Source organism: Battus philenor, unplaced genomic scaffold (genome assembly GCF_028537555.1).
Source record: "Battus philenor isolate CCGP_79_NKW_IND1 unplaced genomic scaffold, ilBatPhil1.0.hap1 SCAF_7, whole genome shotgun sequence".
Taxonomy (NCBI): domain Eukaryota; kingdom Metazoa; phylum Arthropoda; class Insecta; order Lepidoptera; family Papilionidae; genus Battus; species Battus philenor.
In genome coordinates, this window is record NW_027181737.1 from 7,004,933 (window position 1) to 7,026,378 (window position 21,446).

Sequence of the window (21,446 nt, forward strand, 5' to 3'; positions counted from 1 at the left end):
TAAATGACACTGAGAAGGAAAAAATATGAAAACGCAAATAATATCTCTGAATTTTTTTTTCTACAAAAGTCCCTGTGTACTCAAGACAGGGGAAGTAAAAGAGGACGCCAAAAACGGGGACCATTAAAAAGTTTGTGGGAAATTATTGGATGCGAGCAGCACATGACCAGTCATTATGATGATTGTTGGTGGACATCTATGCCGCAAGGCGTACACACTACAAAGTGGGCCGACATAATGATAATCAATGGCTGCTTAACAGGATGTCATTACTTTGCTACTGTCCAATGGGATACACTAATTCTAATTAAGTGGGTTTGGGCCCATGTACATAGCATATTGCTAAAACTAACAAACATAAAAAAACCTTCTTGCTGAAGGACATCATCCAGTGACCCCAGTAGGGTAAAGACAGAATGTAATTATCTTTGAAATTTCTCATCTGAGTTTGCATTATAACATGTTGATTTACTATTCTTAATAAAAAAAAGGTTAAGTTTTACAATGATTCTGTAATTCAAATCAATCCTATTTATTTACTCTACATATTAACAGTACCTATTTCACCCTATTTTTTAATAAATTTCAGATATTTTTTGGCATTAAAATTATCTTCAATTGTTTCTGTTATCTTTATTTTTCTCTTTGGCTTCCTTTTCTCTAATCTAATTTTTCTTTCTTCTTCAGATAATTGAGACAAGTCCAATGGTAACTAGAAGAAATTTTTTAAAAAAATGTTATTATTTATTAGAATATAAGGCAAAATTTATCTGGGTTAATAAATAAATATAAATTTTCTAAATATGCAAAAATTAATGCCTTTTTCTTTAATAGATGGTTTGATAAAAAAAGAAATTTATGCAGAAACTAGGCGATTAAAAAAAAAAAATAACTGTTAAATGTTTAAACTTTGTGCATTTCGTAGTTGAAGTGTTGCATATTGTCATTAAAATATGGATTGCTCAGTAATTATTGATCACAAAATTAAATCTTTTCTATTGGAATGCAACAAGCCAATAAAGTTATTAGTTATTATTATGTTATTACAGTCCATTTTTAAATTAGGTTCAGAATTTAAAATATAAAATGGTTGTATTAAATAATTAATAAGATTGATTGCTTAAAAGCTTGCAGAATATTATCACATTTTGGCAAAACTAGATAGCTTTCCCAATATACAATATATAAAACATTTTCAAAACCTAGTTACTAAGGTAATATTGGTGAACATAATATTTTAAATTTAATTGACCTTAAAAATACTATTTTTATCTCTAAAACTTTATTCCATCTTCCTCATTTTATCCACTTATAATGTTAGTGCATAAAATGTAGAATCAGATAATGGCTTTAATAGGTAGGGAACCCAAAGAAGGACAAGCAAGTGGAAGAAGTTACTGATACCTATTGCCTATTAAAGAGTAGAGTTAACAATGAGTAAAATCGGGAATCGGTTAACGTAAATATGACAAATAATCTCAATCATAATTAATTAATTAACGTAACATGTAATAATATGAAGCAGCGTCAACCGGAACATACCCAGTGTATTGTAAAAAGTAGAGAACTTACTTTAATGATCTTTCTAGGTTCATTGTATCTTATATTTATCGATGCTCCATTAGGTTGAACTATAACTGTAGGGTACATTCGTGCATAAACATCTCTATGTATTTTTGTAATCGTTGCGACATTATTGTTTAAAAATCTGCATTTCGAAAAAAGAGGGATTATTTGCTTTGGCTTTAAAAGGAGGCAATAATTCATAGTGAAGAAAAATATTAATTGTTTTTAAAAATATTAATTTTTTAAATAATTGTTAATCTTAATACTTAATAAGTAAACTTTGACATATGGTATTATTGCCATCGTAGTATGCACGAGTAATATTAATTTGTATTGTATTTATAAAACTAACACAGTTTAGCTTTTGTTATTTTCGATGTTTATTTTTTTGATAAATCACAAGTTATTTAGTACTTTGAGTTTTAATATTTAAAGAAAACGTAGTAACGACTCTCCCTCGATATTCAAGAATAAAATAAAATATATAAGCTAGTTAATCTGTCGTGAAATCGAAGAGCTGAACATTATCAACGTTAAAATCATAATTTATCTTTTATAACGCTAGTTTTGAATTACAATAAACTTAAATTTTCATTAATATCACCCTTAAGTAATAAAATGAATTTATAGACAATTTATTCTTATTCAGGTAACACTGATATTAGGTAAAATTGTGTAAGAAATTCGGCTTTACATTTCTATTAAATCTTGTTAACTATTGTCTAATGTTAAGAAGTTGCGGTAGCTAGATTAAGAAGAAAATTTTGTGTATAAAATGTTCAATCAAAAGTTTATTTTAATTACAGAAGTGTTAAAATAGCCTTGCTCCTTTAACCTCGTCGCCTTACGTAAGGTTTAATAATATAAAATGGGCAACCAGGTTTCAGCGCAAACCATAAATGACAATTCAACTGAAAGAATTGGAAACCCTCCTCCAGAATGTCCTATGCATGATAAAAGTTCCGATGCAAGTAAGACCAAAAATACGCCTTCCGAGTGTCCAGTTCAACATGGCAAAAATGATATCAACCCATATAATATGGTAATAAATATTATAATTATTTTTGTAGTGATATTTTGAATAGTATTGTGCTTAAAACTAGTACATGGTGTGTTATCTAATATGTAGCATATTTACATTACAACTAAGCAATGGTTTACATAATATATGTATGGAATGTTAAACAGAATTTAAGAATCAATTGATTTCTGTTTCAAACTGAAATCAATAAATAGATAATTTTACATATGAAACCAACTGTTATATTCAAAACTATATAAATTAATGATTATGAATAGATTGCCTATTTCAAATAAATATTTAAAGGGCACAACAATTGGACTTAATTTATTAGTCCTATAAATTTTTAAAAATCTTATTAGTTATCATCCTTTGTTTAGTCATTTTATTTCTTAATGCAACTTTTTTTTTTTCAGTATTCCTACATTAATATTTTACTATTAACACATCTATTTAATATGCAATTTCAAAATGTTCACTACATTATAACATATAATTATTACCAACTTGAATGTGAGCCTAAGCAAATGGACTTCAACACAAATTATTTCAGCAACTTCATTTCATAGAACATAATTACTACAAAATACAGACTATATTTCTACTTTACATTACCTATCTTTATAGTACTGCAATATTTTACTAACTATATTTATTCATTACTTGACATAAAGGACAGCGAGATATGATAACAGCCATAAAATTTTAGATGCCTCCTGCAAACCAGAAACCAGCACCAGATCAGCCGTTTTCCCTTCCAACAAATCGGCAGGTTTCGACAATTCCACGGGCAATGCCAGATGGATCTACTGAATTTTGGGTTTACCCAAGTCAGCAAATGTTTTGGAATGCAATGCTTCGTAAAGGTTGGCGTTGGAAGGATGAGGATATCAAACCAAAAGACATGGAGGATATCATTAGAATACACAATGCTAATAATGAACAAGTAATTTAGTAGTAACACTAATGTATTTTTATTATAATTACACTTATTGAGTGTTTTCAGATGACCTTACTTTACCTGTTTAATTGTGCAGGCTTGGCAAGAAGTGTTAAAGTGGGAAGCATTGCATGCAAAGGAGTGTGGGCATCCAAGACTAAAGAGTTTTGGTGGAAAAGCAACTGACTACAGTCCTAGAGCAAGAATACGTTCTTGGATGGGGTATGTAGTCATATCAAACTTATATATATATCTTCAATTTAAATTAATAATTTTTGTCATTCCTGAACATTTTATTTCATCTTCAGATAAATAAAAAAAATCTTATTTGCAAAATTGAGAAATTTTATTATAATGAAGAATGGTACTTGATCGTCTCTAAGAAATAAATTCCTATATCCTTTAGTTAGGTTTTTATACAACTGCTACTTTTGACATTTTTAGATCATGGGTTATTATTTATAAATTATAATAATTCTTTGACATTTGAGTAATAATGATTTTTTTTTTCAGATATGAACTTCCATTTGATCGCCATGATTGGATTGTGGATAGATGTGGAAAAGATGTCAGATATGTCATTGACTATTATGACGGGGGTGAAGTTGACAACAAATTTCAATTTGCCCTTCTTGATGTTAGGCCAGCTATGGATTCGTTTGAAAATGTTTGGGATAGAATGAAAGTAATGTACATGAGATATCGTTATGAATTAGTTGGTAACAAAGAAAATACTAAATTGAGTAATTAATTTCAATGTACTTATTTTGATTTTTTTCTGTAGTTTTTTAAATTACAACTTTTTCGCTACTCCTCATTTCACAAGATATGTTTCTTTCTTGGTAATTCATTGTACATGCTCTTACATTGTTATGTGGGGTTCCTTTGTCGGCATATTTTGTCACTGCAGAAACTCTTTGTGATCTTAATTTGTGTCAATTGATTAATTTCATAAGGTAACATTAAAACCAAAAACTTAAATGATTACACTTTATACATTATAGTGTTAAGTAATCATGAATGTTGGTCTATTTAATTGTTATTAAACCATAGGAGTTGATCTGTTTTCTTTATTTCTTTATTGGGTTTCCAAACATAATTGTCAAAGGGTAAGTTCAAAGAACATTCGGTAGAAACAGCCAAAACACAAAACAGATTGTTTGATAAATATTTCTTGTAATGGTGCTTCAATTACATTTGGAGATAAAATTAGTTTGACTGTTAAAAAATGTAGTTGAGGCCATTAAAATGGTTTACAGTAACTGACGTTTTTGGTTATACAGAAACTAGGTTTTAAAGAACCAGAATCATTTGAGTAAAAATAATTAGTTATTTTAAAAACTATTTTGTAGTGCTACCATATGTACTACATTAAGTATGCATAGGCTGTAAGTTAATAACAGTTAATTGCACAAAATATTAAAGATTTGTATTTTATCATTGAGATTATTTGTGGTACAATAGTTGTTAAAATGTCAAAAATAACTTCTTTTAGTAAAAAAAAATCATTAACAATGAGTAGGTACATAGTAAATATAATGATTTTGTTGAACAGTTTGCAATCTATAAATCACTCAAAGGCAATACATTAATTGTAGTTTTGGAAAATTCTTGTCTGCATTAGTTTTTCTGAAAACATTTTCTAGTAGCTTTTAAAGTTTTTTTGATATTAGCCAACTATAAATGATTGGTTTTTACTGGTTTAGCATTTAAAATTTCTTTTATTTCTATTTTCTTAAACTGATAGGATATGTGATAAACTGCATACTGCATTTTGAATTATGGATAATAGATACCATTACTATTATTTCAAAGCACAATTTATATTGTTTAAGGCCTTTATGCTATTTGTAATACACAAAGTAAATATTAAGGATGGACATAAAAAAAAACTAGCTTTAATCTTATATTTTATATTTAATTATTTTTTACCTTCAATTATTCAAATTTAACAGTTGGCTGCTAGGTGATATGCCTTTACATTCATTCTTAAAAATATCCACTTGTTGTTCAATATATCCTTCAAAATTGTTATATGGACAAGAGCTTAACACTTTAAACTTTGGCTTGCCTTTACTGCAGTGATAAACAGATCGCAATGTAAGAACTGGAGGTTTCTCAGGAAATTGAACTCCTAAGAAAAAAAATATCAAGATTTAATTGACAGTGGAAATGGACGACTTTTAAAAAAAGATTTAAGTAGGCTGGGATTGGCATGTAGTGGGTAATCAACTCAGTGGTTGTGATGTATTGAAAAGAAGGCACATCAAGTGTTTCGATTTTAACTATGCAGGCCTAGAGTTCTAGATCAGATTTTAGAAATGTATAATACTACTAGTTGGACTATGTATTTATTGCTGGTATAAGTAATTAAGGATGGTATTTTTTTTGGAGTTCTTAATCAAAATGAACAAACTCATTGCATTTATGTTAACTAAATTTTGTCGAACAGCAATATACATTAGACTTAAATCAACATAACATACAAACCTATGTCTATTTGTAATATCCAGTGAAAATCATTCATTTGAAATAATAGTGCAGCACTGTTTGCATCATGTTCTAAAACTGCACCCTCATACTTAACAATTAACTGGGCCAAAAGTTCCCTTTTTAATTTTTCATTGTTAAGTAAATCTTGAATCTGAAATATTTATTTGCTATAATATAAGTGTGTTTGATTAACATACTTCACACTACACAGTGAACAAAATCTTTGCCATGTTTACCTTATTATTTAACATATCTGTAACCATTGGAACATAATCCATTAAAACCCCTGATTGATGCATTCTGTGAAGGTATAATTTAATTTTTTTTAAGTATTACATAAATGAAAATGAAGCCATACATAATACTTACAATGGTAAAGAAATATTTCCCAGACATTTTGTTAAAAAGGGTGATAACATTAATTCTGCATTTGTTGAATTTGGATAACGAACCAATAGCAGAGCTGTATCAATGCCAGGGTTATTTTCAATTCTGGAACAAAGAAATTATGTGGAAATCAATTGGTGAAACTGTCTGATCATCCTATTTATATTTTCTATCTTAAGATATTTTTTATACACTGGATGTTTCCTGGTATTCAAAATGTTACAAATGTGGTTAAATCAATTCTAAATAAACATTTACTTGAAGCTTTAAAAATTTGGGTTTAAGATGATTAACATGTCTACTTGACCACAAGGAGATTGTGGCAGTACTTAAAACTGTAACTTCAAAACTGTCTCCAAAATTATTTCAGAGTGATCAATTAAGATAGTTAAAAAATTAAATGACAGTGTTTTTGTACACACATCTATGCTAAGATGACCATGGATGCGTTCATTTTTCAAGGCAAATATTGAAGACTAGCTTACCCAAGAGCTATGGTTCAAGTTATTTTTATTAAAACCTAGAGGTAGTATAGAGATTCTGGATGACTCCACTTACATACCCCTGTTTGTTGTGTCCAAACTTGTAGAGAAACCCAGAATTTAAAGAATTACTATGCAATTCCCGAAAATGATCCATGTCCCGAATAAATAGCTAGTTTTGAAACTTTATCCAAAATCAGAATTAAAATTACAATTAAATTATATTTGAGATGTATAGTAAAAATGTCAATATATCCAGAACACATCAGAAATTCATGCATTTTCTCAAAAAGCACAAAAGCAATTTATCTAATACACACCCTTCATTATATAGCTCGGGCAACCTGCTAGTGTCGACTTTAAGCTTAATTAAGAATTCAGTGATATGTCCTACAACCCATACTTCAATGTCTTGTTCAGAAGTAAATCCATTTCCCAAAAGAGCACTGTATTCAAAAGATGCACGAGAAGTGTCATCATCATTTAACTTTTTTATCTGAAAAAATTAAAGGTTGTACCATTCATGTATAATTAGAACTTTATGTTTAGAATACTGAAAATTATATTTGAAAGTAGTCTAAAAGTGGGGACGGAAAAAAATTAATATTCAAACTTCTTGCATTGATAATTTTTTCAATAGGGAAATGTAAGTTTACAGTAACTAATTAAATGTAAGTGTAAAGCTAATAAAAATATTGATAAGAACTTCTAGTATATTAGGATAATTATTCGGTTTATGATATTTTTATAACAATAATTACCTGATGTATTTTGTACAATTTAATCATCTCTGTAATAACATCACATAAAGCATTTGGGTTATTACCATCCCAATTTGTAAGACTGGGAATATTTTTCACAAAAAAATCTTCATCAGGACTATTAAGGAAGCTGTCATCATCAAATCTAAAATCTGGAGCAAACCATGGAGCAGATGAGTCAAATATTACTTCCCATTTTAATTTTTTAGAGCAATATGGTAAAATTAATCTAAATTGGGTTACAGAGCCATCATTATTATTTCCGATTCTTTCCAAGTCAACTTTCGCTTTACATAGTCCTGAAAATTAAAACATAATAAGAAAAATTAATTCGCGCTTAGAATGTTGTTCGAATAATGGAATCCTTAACGTAAATAGAATAGTTTTGTATAAATTTCCAAGACCTACCCAATTCCAAATCATGATAAAGGTTTTGAATGTAGGGTCGAAACACGGGGGAAATTTCATTTAGTACACCGTTATTATCCATTTTCATAGTAAACATTGATTTGTTCAAATATTTCAATTAGTGACACATCGTTGTCCCGGAGAAAATTAAGCAATATTTCACGTAGGAAATTTGCACGAATTTTCCTTATTTCAAGAAAAATGGTAGAACGTTAGTATTACTAAAATAATTAGTTTATATTATACAAAAATTAGTACTCCTATACATAAATTATTGAATTGACGTGAAAAAAATGTTGCCAAGCTTAAAAAACTATTGATGTAACTAAATTTTTATAGATATTTCGGAAGCAAAAATCTCATGTTACAATTCCATCATAAAATATTGTTATGAATGTATTAGTTAACTCTTTTTTCATAATCGTTAAAATGGTTTACCAACTATGACATTAAATATTTTTTTTCCTCATTACCCGTGAAAACTCAATAATTATTCAGTTACTTATATTTAGACATAGATTTAAATCTGTTATATATTTACTAATAATTGTTTAATATTATTTAATTGTTTATTCTTTAGAATTACACGTACCATAGACATGCTTTGCGAATACAGAGGACTTAACATTGTGGTAACATACTGTTTGAGTCTGATTTTAATTTACAAGTTTCGTTTTTTATTGGTAAAAGGATATACGTGAATGTTTTTATATCAGTGAATGTGCAGTAATATTAAACGTTGACAATAATTTGAGTGTTACGAAATATGAAAGATATGCATTCGATATATCAGAATAAATTTTCAGAACTTACAAAATTAGCAAGGAAGTTCAATTGTTTCTATCTGTCAGGTAAAATATTGTTTTGCTTTTATGAAGTTAAATATAAACATAATTATACTTGTTATTTACTGACATGTTGTGTTTAAGGCTTACACGAAGGCATATGCTTACCATTTATAGTAGCAGGTCATCAAGTGGGGTTAATTCGACCAGATGTTATGAAACATCTTCAAAGATTTCCTGAGGTAAACAATTATGTTGTACTTTTGTAAAATCGTTCTTTTGTAATATTGACTGTTAAGTTGTGTTTGCCGCTACTTGCAACAAGGCTATTTTTTAACTCTATAACAATTAATAAATTTCAGGTGTTTGTTATTACCGGGAAATTTGTTGAATTAAATCCAGCATTTAGGGGCTACAAAGAGAGGACATCAAAAGTAGCCGACGTTTTGCAGGCTTTGCGCAAAGAAAACGAAATTTGTGCATTAAAAGGATGGAGAGATGAGGTATATTTAACTGCATAATAAAGTAAATCAACAACTATATTTAAAGCATAATAACTATGGAGGCTTCATTATTATGTGACTTTATAGCTCTAATAGCTAATAGCTCTAAATCAAATACTGCTGATTGTGCATGGAGCATAAGATTTTCTCTTTCAAGATGAAGTTCCTAATAAGTAATTTCTAATTTTGCTTTTACTTTGTAATAATTTGAGATAGGAAACTGTATGTGAATAACTCTAATTTTATTACAAATTTCTTGTTAAATATTCTCATAAGTGGAGTGTTTCACTTTTAGTGTTTTGAAGTAAGTACTCCATTTTATCATGAAAGCCTATTGGAAATGGACAGAAGTGCTATATGTCTGTTTGGCATAAGGAATTATGGAGTTAGTGTTAATGGTTATTTAACACATCCTACAAAAGGTCTTTGCATCTGGTTACAACAAAGGAGCTTTACAAAACAAACTTGGCCTGGTATGTATTTACCGGAATTATATTAAATTTATAAATTATGATGATGTGTAATCACTTGCATACTTCTTAATAATATACCATTAGTAATGTATTATACCTACTTGTTGGCTAATGCTTTTTAATTATAAAACATAATTAAAGTAAAAAGAAATGTAATACTGATACTCGCCCATGACAAATTCTCTTTTATGGGTGTAGAAGCATTGCCTTTGTAGTTTCTCTACTTAGAAGGGCTGCCAAGAGCAGTCTATGCCTAAAGTATGCCATACCCATAACCATTCCCTGAGTCATACAAAGCGGAAATTGGTTTAACAGGGTCCTGTGCAACTTCTTGCATTTGTAAGTAGTTTCTTCCTTTTTACAAAAACTGGGAAAACTATTTACCAGTAGTAAAATTTTATTGTGCCACAGTTCTGTACATATCTATTTAATATTTAGTCCTACATTTTAATTTCTTGATAAAAAGTGACAACTTTTTTTTTAATAGTGTGGGTCACTATATATATCCAAAGTTTTTATCAGTTAGTAAGTGATATGTTCATTCCATAACATTGTGAGAATCTAGATCAAACACTAAACACTGTATAATGTCACTTCTGCTTTTGTTAAATTTCAAGATTTAAAATAGTGCCTGCAAAGTGGAAACCATCATCAGTTTTATCCATAGTATATCCACTGTCTGATATAAGAACATCGGTCGTTAACTTGTTACCTTTTTGTTAATTTAATTTATTTTTGACTACTTCGCATGATGTTATAGTTCTGGAGAAAAAGAAAGAATCTCCACAACAACAAATCTTTTGATAAAGTTTAATACAGATTTATACATATACATTTTATCAGATATGGATATGTTTTCACAAGATTTGTGGCCTTAAGCAGTAAATAGCTCAGATGGTTCTGTGTAAAACAAAAGTATTTTTAATATCTGCACCTCTACCACATAACATATAACCATAGGACATATAGGCCTCTTCCAAAGATTTCTAATAGGACAGTAGTGTTCAGTAAATTTAGGTTAGGTAATGAGCTTCATTCTGCTCTTAGACCTGACAGTCCTGCAGGAGTTCTTAATTAAGTGGGCTTAAGCAAGAGAGACCAACTATGAAAAGTGCAAAGAATTCCTTTTCAACATGCTTGCTGATAATCATTCTTTTTTTCAGGGAAATGGGATTGTTTTGTAAGTGGTGGGCTTGCAGTAGGCTATGGCATACTTGAGACCGCTATAAAAGAGGCAGCCGAAGAAGCTTCTGTGGTGGGAGACTTGGTTAAGAAATTAGTTCCATCAGGTTGTGTTAGGTTAGTTATTAATTATATATATTTACTAATTATTATTGTACTCTATTTATCTGTAGTTATTTTAATTACAACTATAATAATGTCATAAATTGATTATGATGTCACAATATGTGTGTAGCTCACTTATGTGACCTATTTTCAAATAAATGAAATATTTGATTTTTGCTTTAATCTTGAACATACACATTTAATAAAATAAGCACTAAGTGATCGGTTACCCATATTTAATTAATTTTATTTATAACTTGCAGTTTCTTTTTTGAGAGTGAAAGGGGATTATTTCCTAACACAGAATATGTCTATGATTTGGAACTTCCATTTGATTTTGTACCTCAAAATGCCGATGGTGAAGTGGAGAGTTTTGAACTTCTAACTGCTGAAGAATGTGTACAAAGGGCGCTAAGTCCACAGTTCAAAACTACAAGTGCACCTGTTTTGCTCGATTTTCTGATAAGGAAGGGGTATATTAACCCTGAAAATGGTATGTTTTCTATATTGTTTTAATTTACTTTTATTACTGAATCTGCCAACAGCTATTATATGCTGTATTACTTTTTCATACTGGGCTTAGTCTTATTAGATTATATTTAATAATCTTTTTACTATCCATAGTCATAACTGTACAAATACATGCAAGTCCTAAAAATTAATTTGATGTTGATTTTTACTTTTATAATTTACAAAGTGTAATAATCATAATTAAAGAATGTAAGCTATTTCTTTTTTAAGTTTATGCCCAAATTGGTTTTTCTGTTTAGGCTCTAAGATGTTTGAGTAGATACCACCACCACAAGGTGTATATCTAATGTCAACCAGAAAACATGCATAATCATTAATATAGAACACATGAGTTTTGAAGTCTCATCATTATTGAGTATAACCAAAATTGGGCTGTAGTTTACATGTAAAAGTAATTAATTTGAACTAATTATTTATGGTCCTTCCATGTGATTCATATTTTAAGAGAAATAGATTTTGAAAAATGTAATAAATATTAAATGAACTTTGTCTTCTATTTTATTGTTGTAGTCTTTTGTTAGGTATTAAATATACACTATTATTTTATCAAACTTTTTTGTATATTGTTGGTTAAAAATTTTTTTATTGGCATTATAACATTTCTTGCTTCATAATTCACCATATAATGCTTGAAGTCACATAGTTCTGTATTTTAAAAGAATGTTTGATTAGGGAAGTAGTTATAATAATCAAAGAAAGATCTGGTGAAAATATTTTGTTTATTAATTTTGCAACTTTATTCTAACTTTTATGGAATTCACATTCCCAAATACTTGTAAGGTTTATTTTTTTTATTGGAATCAACTTTAAAGTTAGTCACAATTAAAGCATATGTTAACAAAGAATAACATCATTAGCTACTTGAATTGTTTCAAATTTTGTAAGCTATATATGTATGTATATATATTTGTTGCTGATTTTTTTTCTACTTCCAAGTACTCAATAATTTTGAAAAGGTAACAGGGCATCGAGATATCTTATGAGAGACGAAACACTAAAGATCAACATTTTACGGCAGTTGAGGTATGAGATATGTGCAGTTGGCACAGGATGTGGAATAGAGCTATTGCTAAGCATGTATAAATATATAATGTATCATATCTTTGTCTCTAAATTAGATTATTTTTACATTAATATTATTTATTTTTCAGAGCCACATTACCGGCATATTGTGGAGCTGCTTCATGTTCCATTGCAATCCATTTATAATAGGCCATATACTGATATGACTACTAATGGAGATGACAAGGAATAATTTTATGTGCAGTTTAAATATTTTTTTTGGTATAAATTGATAGTTAAATGTTTTACAAATCTATAATGTAGTGTTAGTTTGCGTGACGGTCTTTTTTACTTAATTTATGTGTATATCCAAAAAACATCTTTTTGTTGTTTTTTTACTTGGGTGGGCTTAAAGTATTACCTAGGTATTTCTTAATTTTTTTTATTAAAAATCACTGACCAAATCCAGAACTATTGAGTAGTATTGGGATATTAGATGTCACGATAGTTTAGCTAGGTATGCTTAATTTCTGTGATACTTTACCATTTTGGTATAAGAAGTTTGTATATTATTTTATCCCGCGGTCATCTATATTGTTGCTTTTATCACAATTAAGTATTTATCGTGTGTTAAAATATTTTAGTTTGATGTAGCAATTATTCTTGAATAATTTAATATTTGTGACATCACAAAGACCAGTAAATTAAATGAATACCAGAAAAAGATATTGAAACTAGTCAAGTCATGATTAATTAACAGATATAGTTAAATTGTTTATGTTTTAATTCAAATTTTATTTAGTAAAGTGCAGGACCTAATTTGTCATGTGCTTATTAAGGTGATATTGTGTTGACTCGGACCAGTGAAAAAATATGATGCCATTTCCTTACATCGTTAATTTGAAAAAACATGCCAATTTAATATATCAATAATAATTTAAAAACCATTTGTAAATTTGTAGTACTAGTTTTTTTGTCAAGCTTAATGAAAATTTAGTTTAAGATTTTTATTAAGCACACATTTCTGTTATTGTTCAAATAATGAATATTTTGTGTTACTATTAATTAGGCTATCGTGATTAGTCATATTATGTATTATAGCAAAGGGAAAAAAACATACAAATAACTCATCCTCTATGAAGCAAACTTTGCAATTGTATTAGTACTAGATGACCAAACAACCAGTTGTAATCTGAAGTTTGGAAATTCGTGCTGTAATGTTAATAATTAATTAGATACATTACTATCACAAAATGTCTTTTTCGTAAAACATTGTTTTCATGATTGAATGTTTTGAAATGTACATTATTAATATGTGTTGAAAGTGTCTTTTGTTTTCATGTAATTATGAAGTTTTTATTAGTATTTGGGTATTGCCCTAAAATATTCGATTTCATAAAGAAGTGAAAACAGGGACAATTTGGATATGCATGGCTTTGGAATGAGACATAAAAATTACCAATTTATTTGTGTTAATCTTTAAGCAAGTTGTGTTTAAAATTAAGAAAAGGGAACACTGCCATAAAAGATATGTAAATGTTTATTACATTGTAACTTTTAAAATTATTAAGAATATTACTTCCATATTGAGTATTGATCATTACAGGTTTCATGATGGTATCTTCCCACTGTACTAACTTTTCTTAATATTTTTTAAGTAGTAGTTTGTTTGGTGAAATTGCTAACTATTTGCCTGTGAAATCATCAAATCTCATGTTTTTCGAAGTTTAATAGAATTACCTAGATATTCAAATGTGTCTTTAGTAAAATTTAGGGACATTAATTTTTTATTCCGCTTAGCTATTTTTTATTCCAAATCAATTATGTGATCATTGTATTACTTTTGTTAAAAATATAACGGTACGAATTTAGAATTATTGAGTATTTCTGTGCTAGATTTTATAAAAGTTGCTAGTGGTTGATTGCCAAGTTAATTTACCAAAAAAGCAGCTCTTGAACTATTTCGTAAATTTTACCAACACATTACCAGTAAATAATTGATCTTCTATGTACAATAAAAAATACGTTACACAAGCTAAATAGGAAAGAATTATCGGTTTTATAAATTTCCTTAAACATTTTACTTGTTGAAAGAATGAATTGCTAACTATTACAATTTTATACATTTCTATGGTAACTTGTTAGTGACAACAGGTTTTTAGAGATTAAATTTACCTTAAAATAAATGTAATCATTTTATGTTAAATGTAATCGTTTATACTTAAAGAAAAACTAGGAAGATAGTGCTTTCCTAAAGTATGAAATAAAGTTTTTAAACATTTAAGCGTTTATTTTATACTTCCCTGGTGAATAAAACAATTTAAGTATAAGTAAAACTTTATTAAAAGTTTTATCGTTAGTGAAAAAAAAAAACATGAACTTGATTGAACTTTAAAATATTGCATGTGTTTTGATTAAAACAAAAAATATTAGTATAACTTGATGTTAAAAAATAGCTTAATAGAAACAGGAGCAGCATTCGACATAATTGATAGATGAGTGTACAACAGCATATAATTTGTAACACTACACATGATGATCTTGTTTATTAGTCATAAAAAAATATGTTTTAACATGAAAATTCAGACTGCAGTTACACTATAGTAGTTCTTACAAAATGGTATAAAATGGTCTGGACCTGATTTTGCGTTAAATTTAATAATCGTCACCACGAGATACTACTTCTTTGCATGTTGGTCTCAAAAGAATGGTGTGTTCATATTGGGCAGTGTAACATCCTTTTATGTCGCACAGTGGTGGGTAGGCATCTACCACACCTTTATCGCACAGGTCCTTAAGAGCCATAGCGTAACGAGATGCGCCAGCGCGTTCCAGCCATCGCTTACAAAATGCTAGAGTGCCAAAGTTCTTGTTGATTAGATTTAAAAGTTGTTTTGATGACTGCAGTCTGCAAATTACAAAAGTTTTTATGAAAAGTTAAAAATTATAGTTTTATATTAATAATAAACTGGAAAGATTACAATTCTATAATAAATTTGTCAAAGTAGTATAATTTGTGTAATGGTTTGTATATTCATGTTTCCTTAACTATACAGTTTTTTAAATATTGTATATAAAAAAGATTGCATACATAACTAAGATTTTGATATAACTTGAAATACTCACCTCAATGGTACAAACTGTTGATCAAAATTTTTCATGTAATGGGAGCAGTCCATGTCATCATGTACTTGACCTCGTCCTGTGGAACCAAAAGTCTCAATGGCATAGAATTCATTTTCTTCCATGCGTGTTGTTTCCCCACCTTTTACAATAGGTACAGTCTTTCCAGCATGAATTCCTAAAGAAAAAACATTAAAAACATGATTTCAAATTGTTTATACAAATTTTATTCAAAAAATGCATTATTTATTATATTTACTGTAAGGCCCAATGGAATGACCATTAAGATTGCGAATAGGCTTCACTTGATATACTTGACCATCTAATTCAACTTCATGTGATTCCATCACCTGAAATGAAATAAAGAAAAATTTTGTCACAGTCATAATTCCGATTTATCAATTTCATGTTTTAATTTTGTAAATATAAGTTGTGTAGTATTCTACCTCTTGAACAGCAGCACCAACATCACAAAGCCTGACATCAACACCAGAAGCTTTAATGCCAGCTTCGGTAGCTTCTTGTACAGCTTTAACTAGTGGATCATAGCGTGGGTTGAAATGAAGAGTGAAGGCGCAATCGATAATTCGGCCATTAATATGAGTTCCAAAATCAATTTTTACCACATCATCATATTCTAACACAGTATTGTCACCTGTATAAAAAAACATTGTATGTGCATAGGAGTGTATTAGATGTATATTTAAAACAAGTATATCTTTAATATTATAGCACATATTCAAATTATTTTAATTAAAATTGAATGTGTTAAACTTTTGAAACCATTGTCTTATATAATATTATTGAAATTACCTAAATTGTCAAATATTATACAAATAAATTTGTGTGAATAAATTTCTGTATAAAGAAGTTTTATTTTAATTTTAAATGCAGACAGTTTTGGGGGCTCTTAATATAACTTTTAAAATATATATTCTTTTATTTACCTGTATTTGGAGTATAATGTGCAGCACAATGATTGCGACTACATCCAGTAGGAAAAGCCAATCCTGCTTTAAGACCATCTTCTCCAATAAGACGTCTGGCTGTTGATTCCAGTTCTTCACAGATTTGAATCATAGTCATTCCAGGTTTAATCCAATCACGAATATATTTTCTTGTCTAGAAGTGTAATCATTCATGATAAAATAATAAATTTAAAGCACCCAAGTCAAAAGTTATTAAAGTAGATAATATTCATATTAATACTAAAATTGATTCTTGCTATAAAATTTAAATTAACACATACCATGCCGTGTGGGGTGTATATGACCCCCTACACTTTCTGTTCAGTCCATTTGCAGTTCTCATTGAAAAATTTAGGATTGTTGAATAATGAATAGTAGTGTAGAATATAGATAATGCCACCTGATGCAATTTGGTTAATTTGATGTGTAAACGCGCCTGTTTAGCTAGGCATGCTGATCTTAAATATTCAATTGAATCAGGCGTTACCTTGCTATATTATTTGCTTTGCTATATTATTTTATTGCTTGTTGTATAATATAGATAACTTCATCACATATGCACATATGTAATAAATATTAAAATTTATAACTATTTCCCACTAATTATACCTATGCAGTTTTTGAAAAAGTGTAAAGCAATGTCTTAAACAAACTTTTTTAATTTTTAAAGTGTAAGTCGTGTACACCCCATGCCACCTGAATGGAAAATCTTTAAAAATTGCTGTGGCATGGAATGTGTTAAAAATGAATTGAATAATTGAGTTCATTGTTTGTTTTTGGGATTATAAATCAATATTTTACACTTGTAGCACAAAGTGATTAAATTGTTTACAGGAATTGCAGTTTGATTGACCATATGTTTTGTTGAGATATGAGAGTTTAGCATTATGGTGGTTAATTACTGTAGTTCTTTTACCATCATAATCAAATGAGGAAGTGTCCGGAAAGATAGTTGCCCAATTTTTATAACTTTGTAAAGGATGTCAAAAAAGATGAATCTAAGTCATGCAACAAAAAATTAAACCTGTCTATGAGCCTCTGCAGCTTGTCTAATTTCTTGGTAGATGTCCTGGTGCATTCTATCTAAAGCCCTTTTTTCTTCACTTGTGAAGCGTTCTTTTGCTGTTCTATCATCAATACCTTCTGCATGGCCATGATCCATAATTTGGCCTTCTGGAAAATTACCTGTTAACCAATAATGCCAACAGATATTAATATATGTACATATTGTTCAAGATATTAATAAACTCAAAATAAGAATAATTTTTGTGTTCTACAAACTACTATTGTGAAATTGTGTAGCCCATTTAAGAATTTCATAAAAAATATTTTTCTACATTATCAGATATATCTACAAGTTAAATGATAAGTTCATTGACCTCATAATTTTGACAATCTTACCTGTAAAATGAATGAACATAACCGTGCGGTTATGGCCATACCATACCCACAATCATAACAACATAACCTATCAAACTGTTGGAAAGGTGCTTTAAAATACGGAGAATATTTATGATGAACAGAAACTAGGAATGACTAGTGAGGTTTTTAGTGAAGCACACCTGTTAAATTAATATAATGTAATAAAATGGCATAATAATCTTATTTTCAAAATGTAAATTGTAACATGGCCAGTAAATCCTAAAAGACTATTAAAAGGGAATCAAAAGATCAACGTATAAATTTTTTGACTAACCATCAGGATAAAGCTCTGCGATGGGTATCGTTGGCGGGTTGGTCTGCGTTTTACCCGCCGCTTTGCTAGACTTATTTTTGCTTTTCTTTTTTTTCTTCTTTTCCTCTCCTTCACCAGCATCTTCCACTGTATCATTTTTATCATGCGCTTCAGAACCATTTTCAAGTGACGCTTCAATTCCCGCTAAAACGTAGTTTTAGGTATAAAGTCAAATATCAATTCAAGACAATACTTTGTTAAATACGACATATAAACAATCAAATAATGAGATAAGATTATCCATAAATGTTCTATTTTAAACCCAACCTGTCTTCTTCTTCTTTTTTTTCTTTTTCTTCTTCTTGGAGGGATCCTTAGATTCAGTTTCCTCTAGAACATTTGTATCTTCTTCTTCATCATCTTCGATGTGATTTTTATCATCATCGACAGTTTTTACAGCAGCCATTTTAGTTGTACAAATTATTTAAAAAAATTAAACTTGTAATATCATGCACGAGATAGCACAAATGCCAATATAATAAATTTCATTTACCATTTGACTGTTGACTTGGAATCCTATATTTTCAGACAGAGCACAGATTAAAATTGTTAGAATTTTTTTTCTTAATGAATATTTTTTAAAAATGAGATACCGGGTCGTAAAAAATATTACGGTTAACATATTATTCCAACTCATATAAAGTCACGAATTTTTACTTACTGCGAAACTCATATGAATTTGAATTAACCTTTTAGTGCCAAGCATATTTTACCAATTCCTATTATTAAATAAAATTAGTAAAAATGCATTACATCTATAAAAATAAAAATTATTTATATGAACAAGAAAATTTTTCACCATTTTCGTTATAATACACTATTAAACATAATTTTTTCAACATTCTCTTCACAAGACTTTATACTATGATAATAAAAACACAAAAAGTGAATACTACATATTTGTTTACAAGGAAATTATAAAAAAGTATATTGAAAATGAATAAGATTTACTTACAAACGTGTTTCACTATGCAAAAACCATGCAGTACTTTTTTTTTATATGGAGCAAATCAAATTGGATCATTTAACTGCACTCCTGTCCTTACTGCTGCATACCACACATCGTCGTAAATTTCGACCTGACAATTTTTCTAAGCCAAAAGTCGATTTCAACGAAGTGTGTGATTCAGCTTAATTTTTTTAAATCTAGCCATCTTTTTTCTAGTGCACTTATAATTACAGGAAGTAAATTCCAGCTTAATCATTTTCTTATCTTTAGAAATGAAGAAGAGAAAATGGCAACACGACCGTCATCTGCGCGCGACGCTAGCATTTTTCACAATTAGCAATAGGAGTGCCACGGCGCTCCTTGGCACTAATAAGGTTAAATTCTATTGTAATTAAAAATAAATTCTTAGCTTTAAATTAATTTAATAACCGAATGTTATTCTAATTGCATGATCACTGTTATTCATTAACGATAATTATTTGGACGACACTACAAACACAACAATAGCTCAGAAACAAATTTATTAACATTACCATTTTTTAGATTACATAGGTTGGTGGTAGCAGGGCGTAGATAGCGCGTAGCCTAATACTTTATTAATGTAACAAAACTCAAGGGCTCCAAGTTTTTAGATCGGTCGACGCTCAATGTGTGTTAGTGTAATAATCCAATGCCTAACCGCGAGTTCTGAACGACGTCAAACTTCCTGCAAAGAGAGAGTAATCGTCTTGATGACTTCGAGCAACGGCTATTATGCAACAGGACTCACGTGCCTCGCGGCTGTGATCTTTACGATTCTTCTGACCTTCATGTTATTATCGCCACAGATGTATAAATAGCTATAGAACATTGTCAAAGAAAGCATTCTGTAATGTTTCTTGTGAAACAGTCATGCGGTTTACTTCACTCATTAGACTTTTATTTCAATTAGGATAGGGAACCTTTTTTTCTGCTAAGGTTCACGATTCCTAAAGTAGTGACCAATACATAATGACCAGTTGGCGAAGCAGTAAAGTACTCCTATTACTATTGTTTCTGAAGATGATTTCGCTGATAGTTCGGAGAGCTTTTACAACTTTGCAGGAGTTGTGCTCACGGAACAGAAGGGTCCGTGAACTTACAAAAATTTTACTGGACAGACATATTCCGGTCGCACGATGACATTTGTGTTTTGACAACAGCTCTACTCCTGTAAGTGTATAGTGTTATGTATGTGTGCGTGCGGCATAGGAAGGCAGCGAGGAGCACTCGGCAATCTTAGATAGGACGCGGATCTTACCTCGAATCGCCCTCGCTGTTCGCGGAGACGAGGGCGGTAGGCCGCCCCCGGAAGCCAATCGGATTTGTGGTAATTTACGAATGTTTAAGTGTTACGATGGAACAATCGTCTACGCCTAATAAACAGCTGCTCATAGCCCCATCAATGTTTGAAATTTTTGCTCGTAACACGTAGCAAAATCATAATCAAGGAGACTCATCGCTTAACCACAATTTTAGCCACTCCCGAGGCCACTTTCACGATCTCGTAATCATGTCTTAACATCATATGTAGATACTACACTACTGAAGTACAGCTACTCACTTCCCTTTTCAACAAGATCAATAGCTGCACTAAATTTCACACTGTAGACGTAAGATATTATATATCAGTTATTTATTACGGATAAGCATCACATAAACGAATAAAAACTTAGTCGCCAAAACATTGTTGCCCGTCGAAGCAATAGAGTGCTACAAACCCTCGAAGAATGAAAATCTGACATAGCAAATCTTCGTGCCCGGCTCGCACAGAAAAGCTACTTGCCTTTCGGCAACAAGCCGTCAAGGCTATCCATGGAACAAGTTACATGGGTGCAGGAACTCCGCGTATGTCTCTTCTCTTCACGTCTTTTTTAAAAGTAAATTACAAATTGAACGCAATAAGTAACAAAACTATTGCATTTTATTTTAAATTATTCGGAGGGTTGATATTAGTTAAGCGTATTTATTACATATTTCTTCATTACAACTACCAATAACATTTTTTTGCATT

At 29.7% G+C, this 21,446-nt stretch overlaps 5 protein-coding genes across 5 annotated transcripts; 2 read left to right on the forward strand and 3 right to left on the reverse strand.

Moving 5' to 3' along the window:
* Positions 1-535: 535 nt before the first annotated feature.
* Positions 536-1,839, reverse strand: mRpL55 (mitochondrial ribosomal protein L55). Its single transcript, XM_068774665.1, has 2 exons — positions 1,573-1,839; positions 536-712 (listed from the first exon to the last, which is right to left on the reverse strand). Exons 1-2 carry the CDS (start codon positions 1,765-1,767, stop codon positions 569-571), a joined length of 339 nt encoding a protein of 112 aa, XP_068630766.1. The 5' UTR covers positions 1,768-1,839; the 3' UTR covers positions 536-568.
* Positions 1,840-2,227: 388 nt separating this feature from the next.
* Cchl (Cytochrome c heme lyase) lies at positions 2,228-4,581 on the forward strand. Its single transcript, XM_068774379.1, has 4 exons — positions 2,228-2,608; positions 3,297-3,533; positions 3,625-3,749; positions 4,041-4,581. Exons 1-4 carry the CDS (start codon positions 2,435-2,437, stop codon positions 4,276-4,278), a joined length of 774 nt encoding a protein of 257 aa, XP_068630480.1. The 5' UTR covers positions 2,228-2,434; the 3' UTR covers positions 4,279-4,581.
* Positions 4,582-5,438: 857 nt separating this feature from the next.
* Positions 5,439-8,322, reverse strand: LOC137930992 (BRISC and BRCA1-A complex member 2-like). The gene is made up of 7 exons (XM_068774372.1): positions 8,059-8,322; positions 7,651-7,949; positions 7,210-7,385; positions 6,390-6,512; positions 6,257-6,320; positions 6,018-6,171; positions 5,439-5,661 (listed from the first exon to the last, which is right to left on the reverse strand). The coding sequence occupies exons 1-7, from the start codon at positions 8,153-8,155 to the stop codon at positions 5,462-5,464; spliced, it is 1,113 nt and encodes a 370-aa protein (XP_068630473.1). The 5' UTR covers positions 8,156-8,322; the 3' UTR covers positions 5,439-5,461.
* A 391-nt stretch (positions 8,323-8,713) lies between these two features.
* Positions 8,714-14,818, forward strand: LOC137930849 (uncharacterized). Its single transcript, XM_068774186.1, has 7 exons — positions 8,714-8,909; positions 8,988-9,085; positions 9,206-9,346; positions 9,642-9,819; positions 10,983-11,118; positions 11,370-11,599; positions 12,789-14,818. Exons 1-7 carry the CDS (start codon positions 8,825-8,827, stop codon positions 12,890-12,892), a joined length of 972 nt encoding a protein of 323 aa, XP_068630287.1. The 5' UTR covers positions 8,714-8,824; the 3' UTR covers positions 12,893-14,818.
* Positions 14,819-15,170: 352 nt separating this feature from the next.
* On the reverse strand, positions 15,171-18,947 carry und (methionyl aminopeptidase und). The gene is made up of 8 exons (XM_068774076.1): positions 18,733-18,947; positions 18,427-18,609; positions 17,755-17,915; positions 16,710-16,884; positions 16,209-16,417; positions 16,022-16,112; positions 15,766-15,940; positions 15,171-15,547 (listed from the first exon to the last, which is right to left on the reverse strand). Exons 1-8 carry the CDS (start codon positions 18,869-18,871, stop codon positions 15,295-15,297), a joined length of 1,386 nt encoding a protein of 461 aa, XP_068630177.1. The 5' UTR covers positions 18,872-18,947; the 3' UTR covers positions 15,171-15,294.
* Positions 18,948-21,446: the final 2,499 nt, after the last annotated feature.

Coding starts and splice junctions, on each gene's coding strand:
- und (XM_068774076.1), bottom strand. CDS start 18,871: ATGGCTGCTGTAAAAACTGTCGATGATGATAAAAATCACATCGAAGAT. Junction 16,418..16,709: donor ACATTATACTCCAAATACAG/GTAAATAAAAGA, acceptor TTTTTTATACAG/GTGACAATACTGTGTTAGAA. Junction 15,548..15,765: donor CAACAGTTTGTACCATTGAG/GTGAGTATTTCA, acceptor TGTAATTTGCAG/ACTGCAGTCATCAAAACAAC.
- LOC137930849 (XM_068774186.1), top strand. CDS start 8,825: ATGAAAGATATGCATTCGATATATCAGAATAAATTTTCAGAACTTACA. Junction 9,086..9,205: donor ATCTTCAAAGATTTCCTGAG/GTAAACAATTAT, acceptor AATAAATTTCAG/GTGTTTGTTATTACCGGGAA. Junction 9,347..9,641: donor TAAAAGGATGGAGAGATGAG/GTATATTTAACT, acceptor TTTCACTTTTAG/TGTTTTGAAGTAAGTACTCC.
- LOC137930992 (XM_068774372.1), bottom strand. CDS start 8,155: ATGTTTACTATGAAAATGGATAATAACGGTGTACTAAATGAAATTTCC. Junction 7,950..8,058: donor TTATCATGATTTGGAATTGG/GTAGGTCTTGGA, acceptor TTTAATTTTCAG/GACTATGTAAAGCGAAAGTT. Junction 7,386..7,650: donor AATTGTACAAAATACATCAG/GTAATTATTGTT, acceptor TAATTTTTTCAG/ATAAAAAAGTTAAATGATGA.
- mRpL55 (XM_068774665.1), bottom strand. CDS start 1,767: ATGAATTATTGCCTCCTTTTAAAGCCAAAGCAAATAATCCCTCTTTTT. Junction 713..1,572: donor AACCTAGAAAGATCATTAAA/GTAAGTTCTCTA, acceptor AATTTCTTCTAG/TTACCATTGGACTTGTCTCA.
- Cchl (XM_068774379.1), top strand. CDS start 2,435: ATGGGCAACCAGGTTTCAGCGCAAACCATAAATGACAATTCAACTGAA. Junction 2,609..3,296: donor ATATCAACCCATATAATATG/GTAATAAATATT, acceptor ATAAAATTTTAG/ATGCCTCCTGCAAACCAGAA. Junction 3,750..4,040: donor AGAATACGTTCTTGGATGGG/GTATGTAGTCAT, acceptor TTTTTTTTTCAG/ATATGAACTTCCATTTGATC.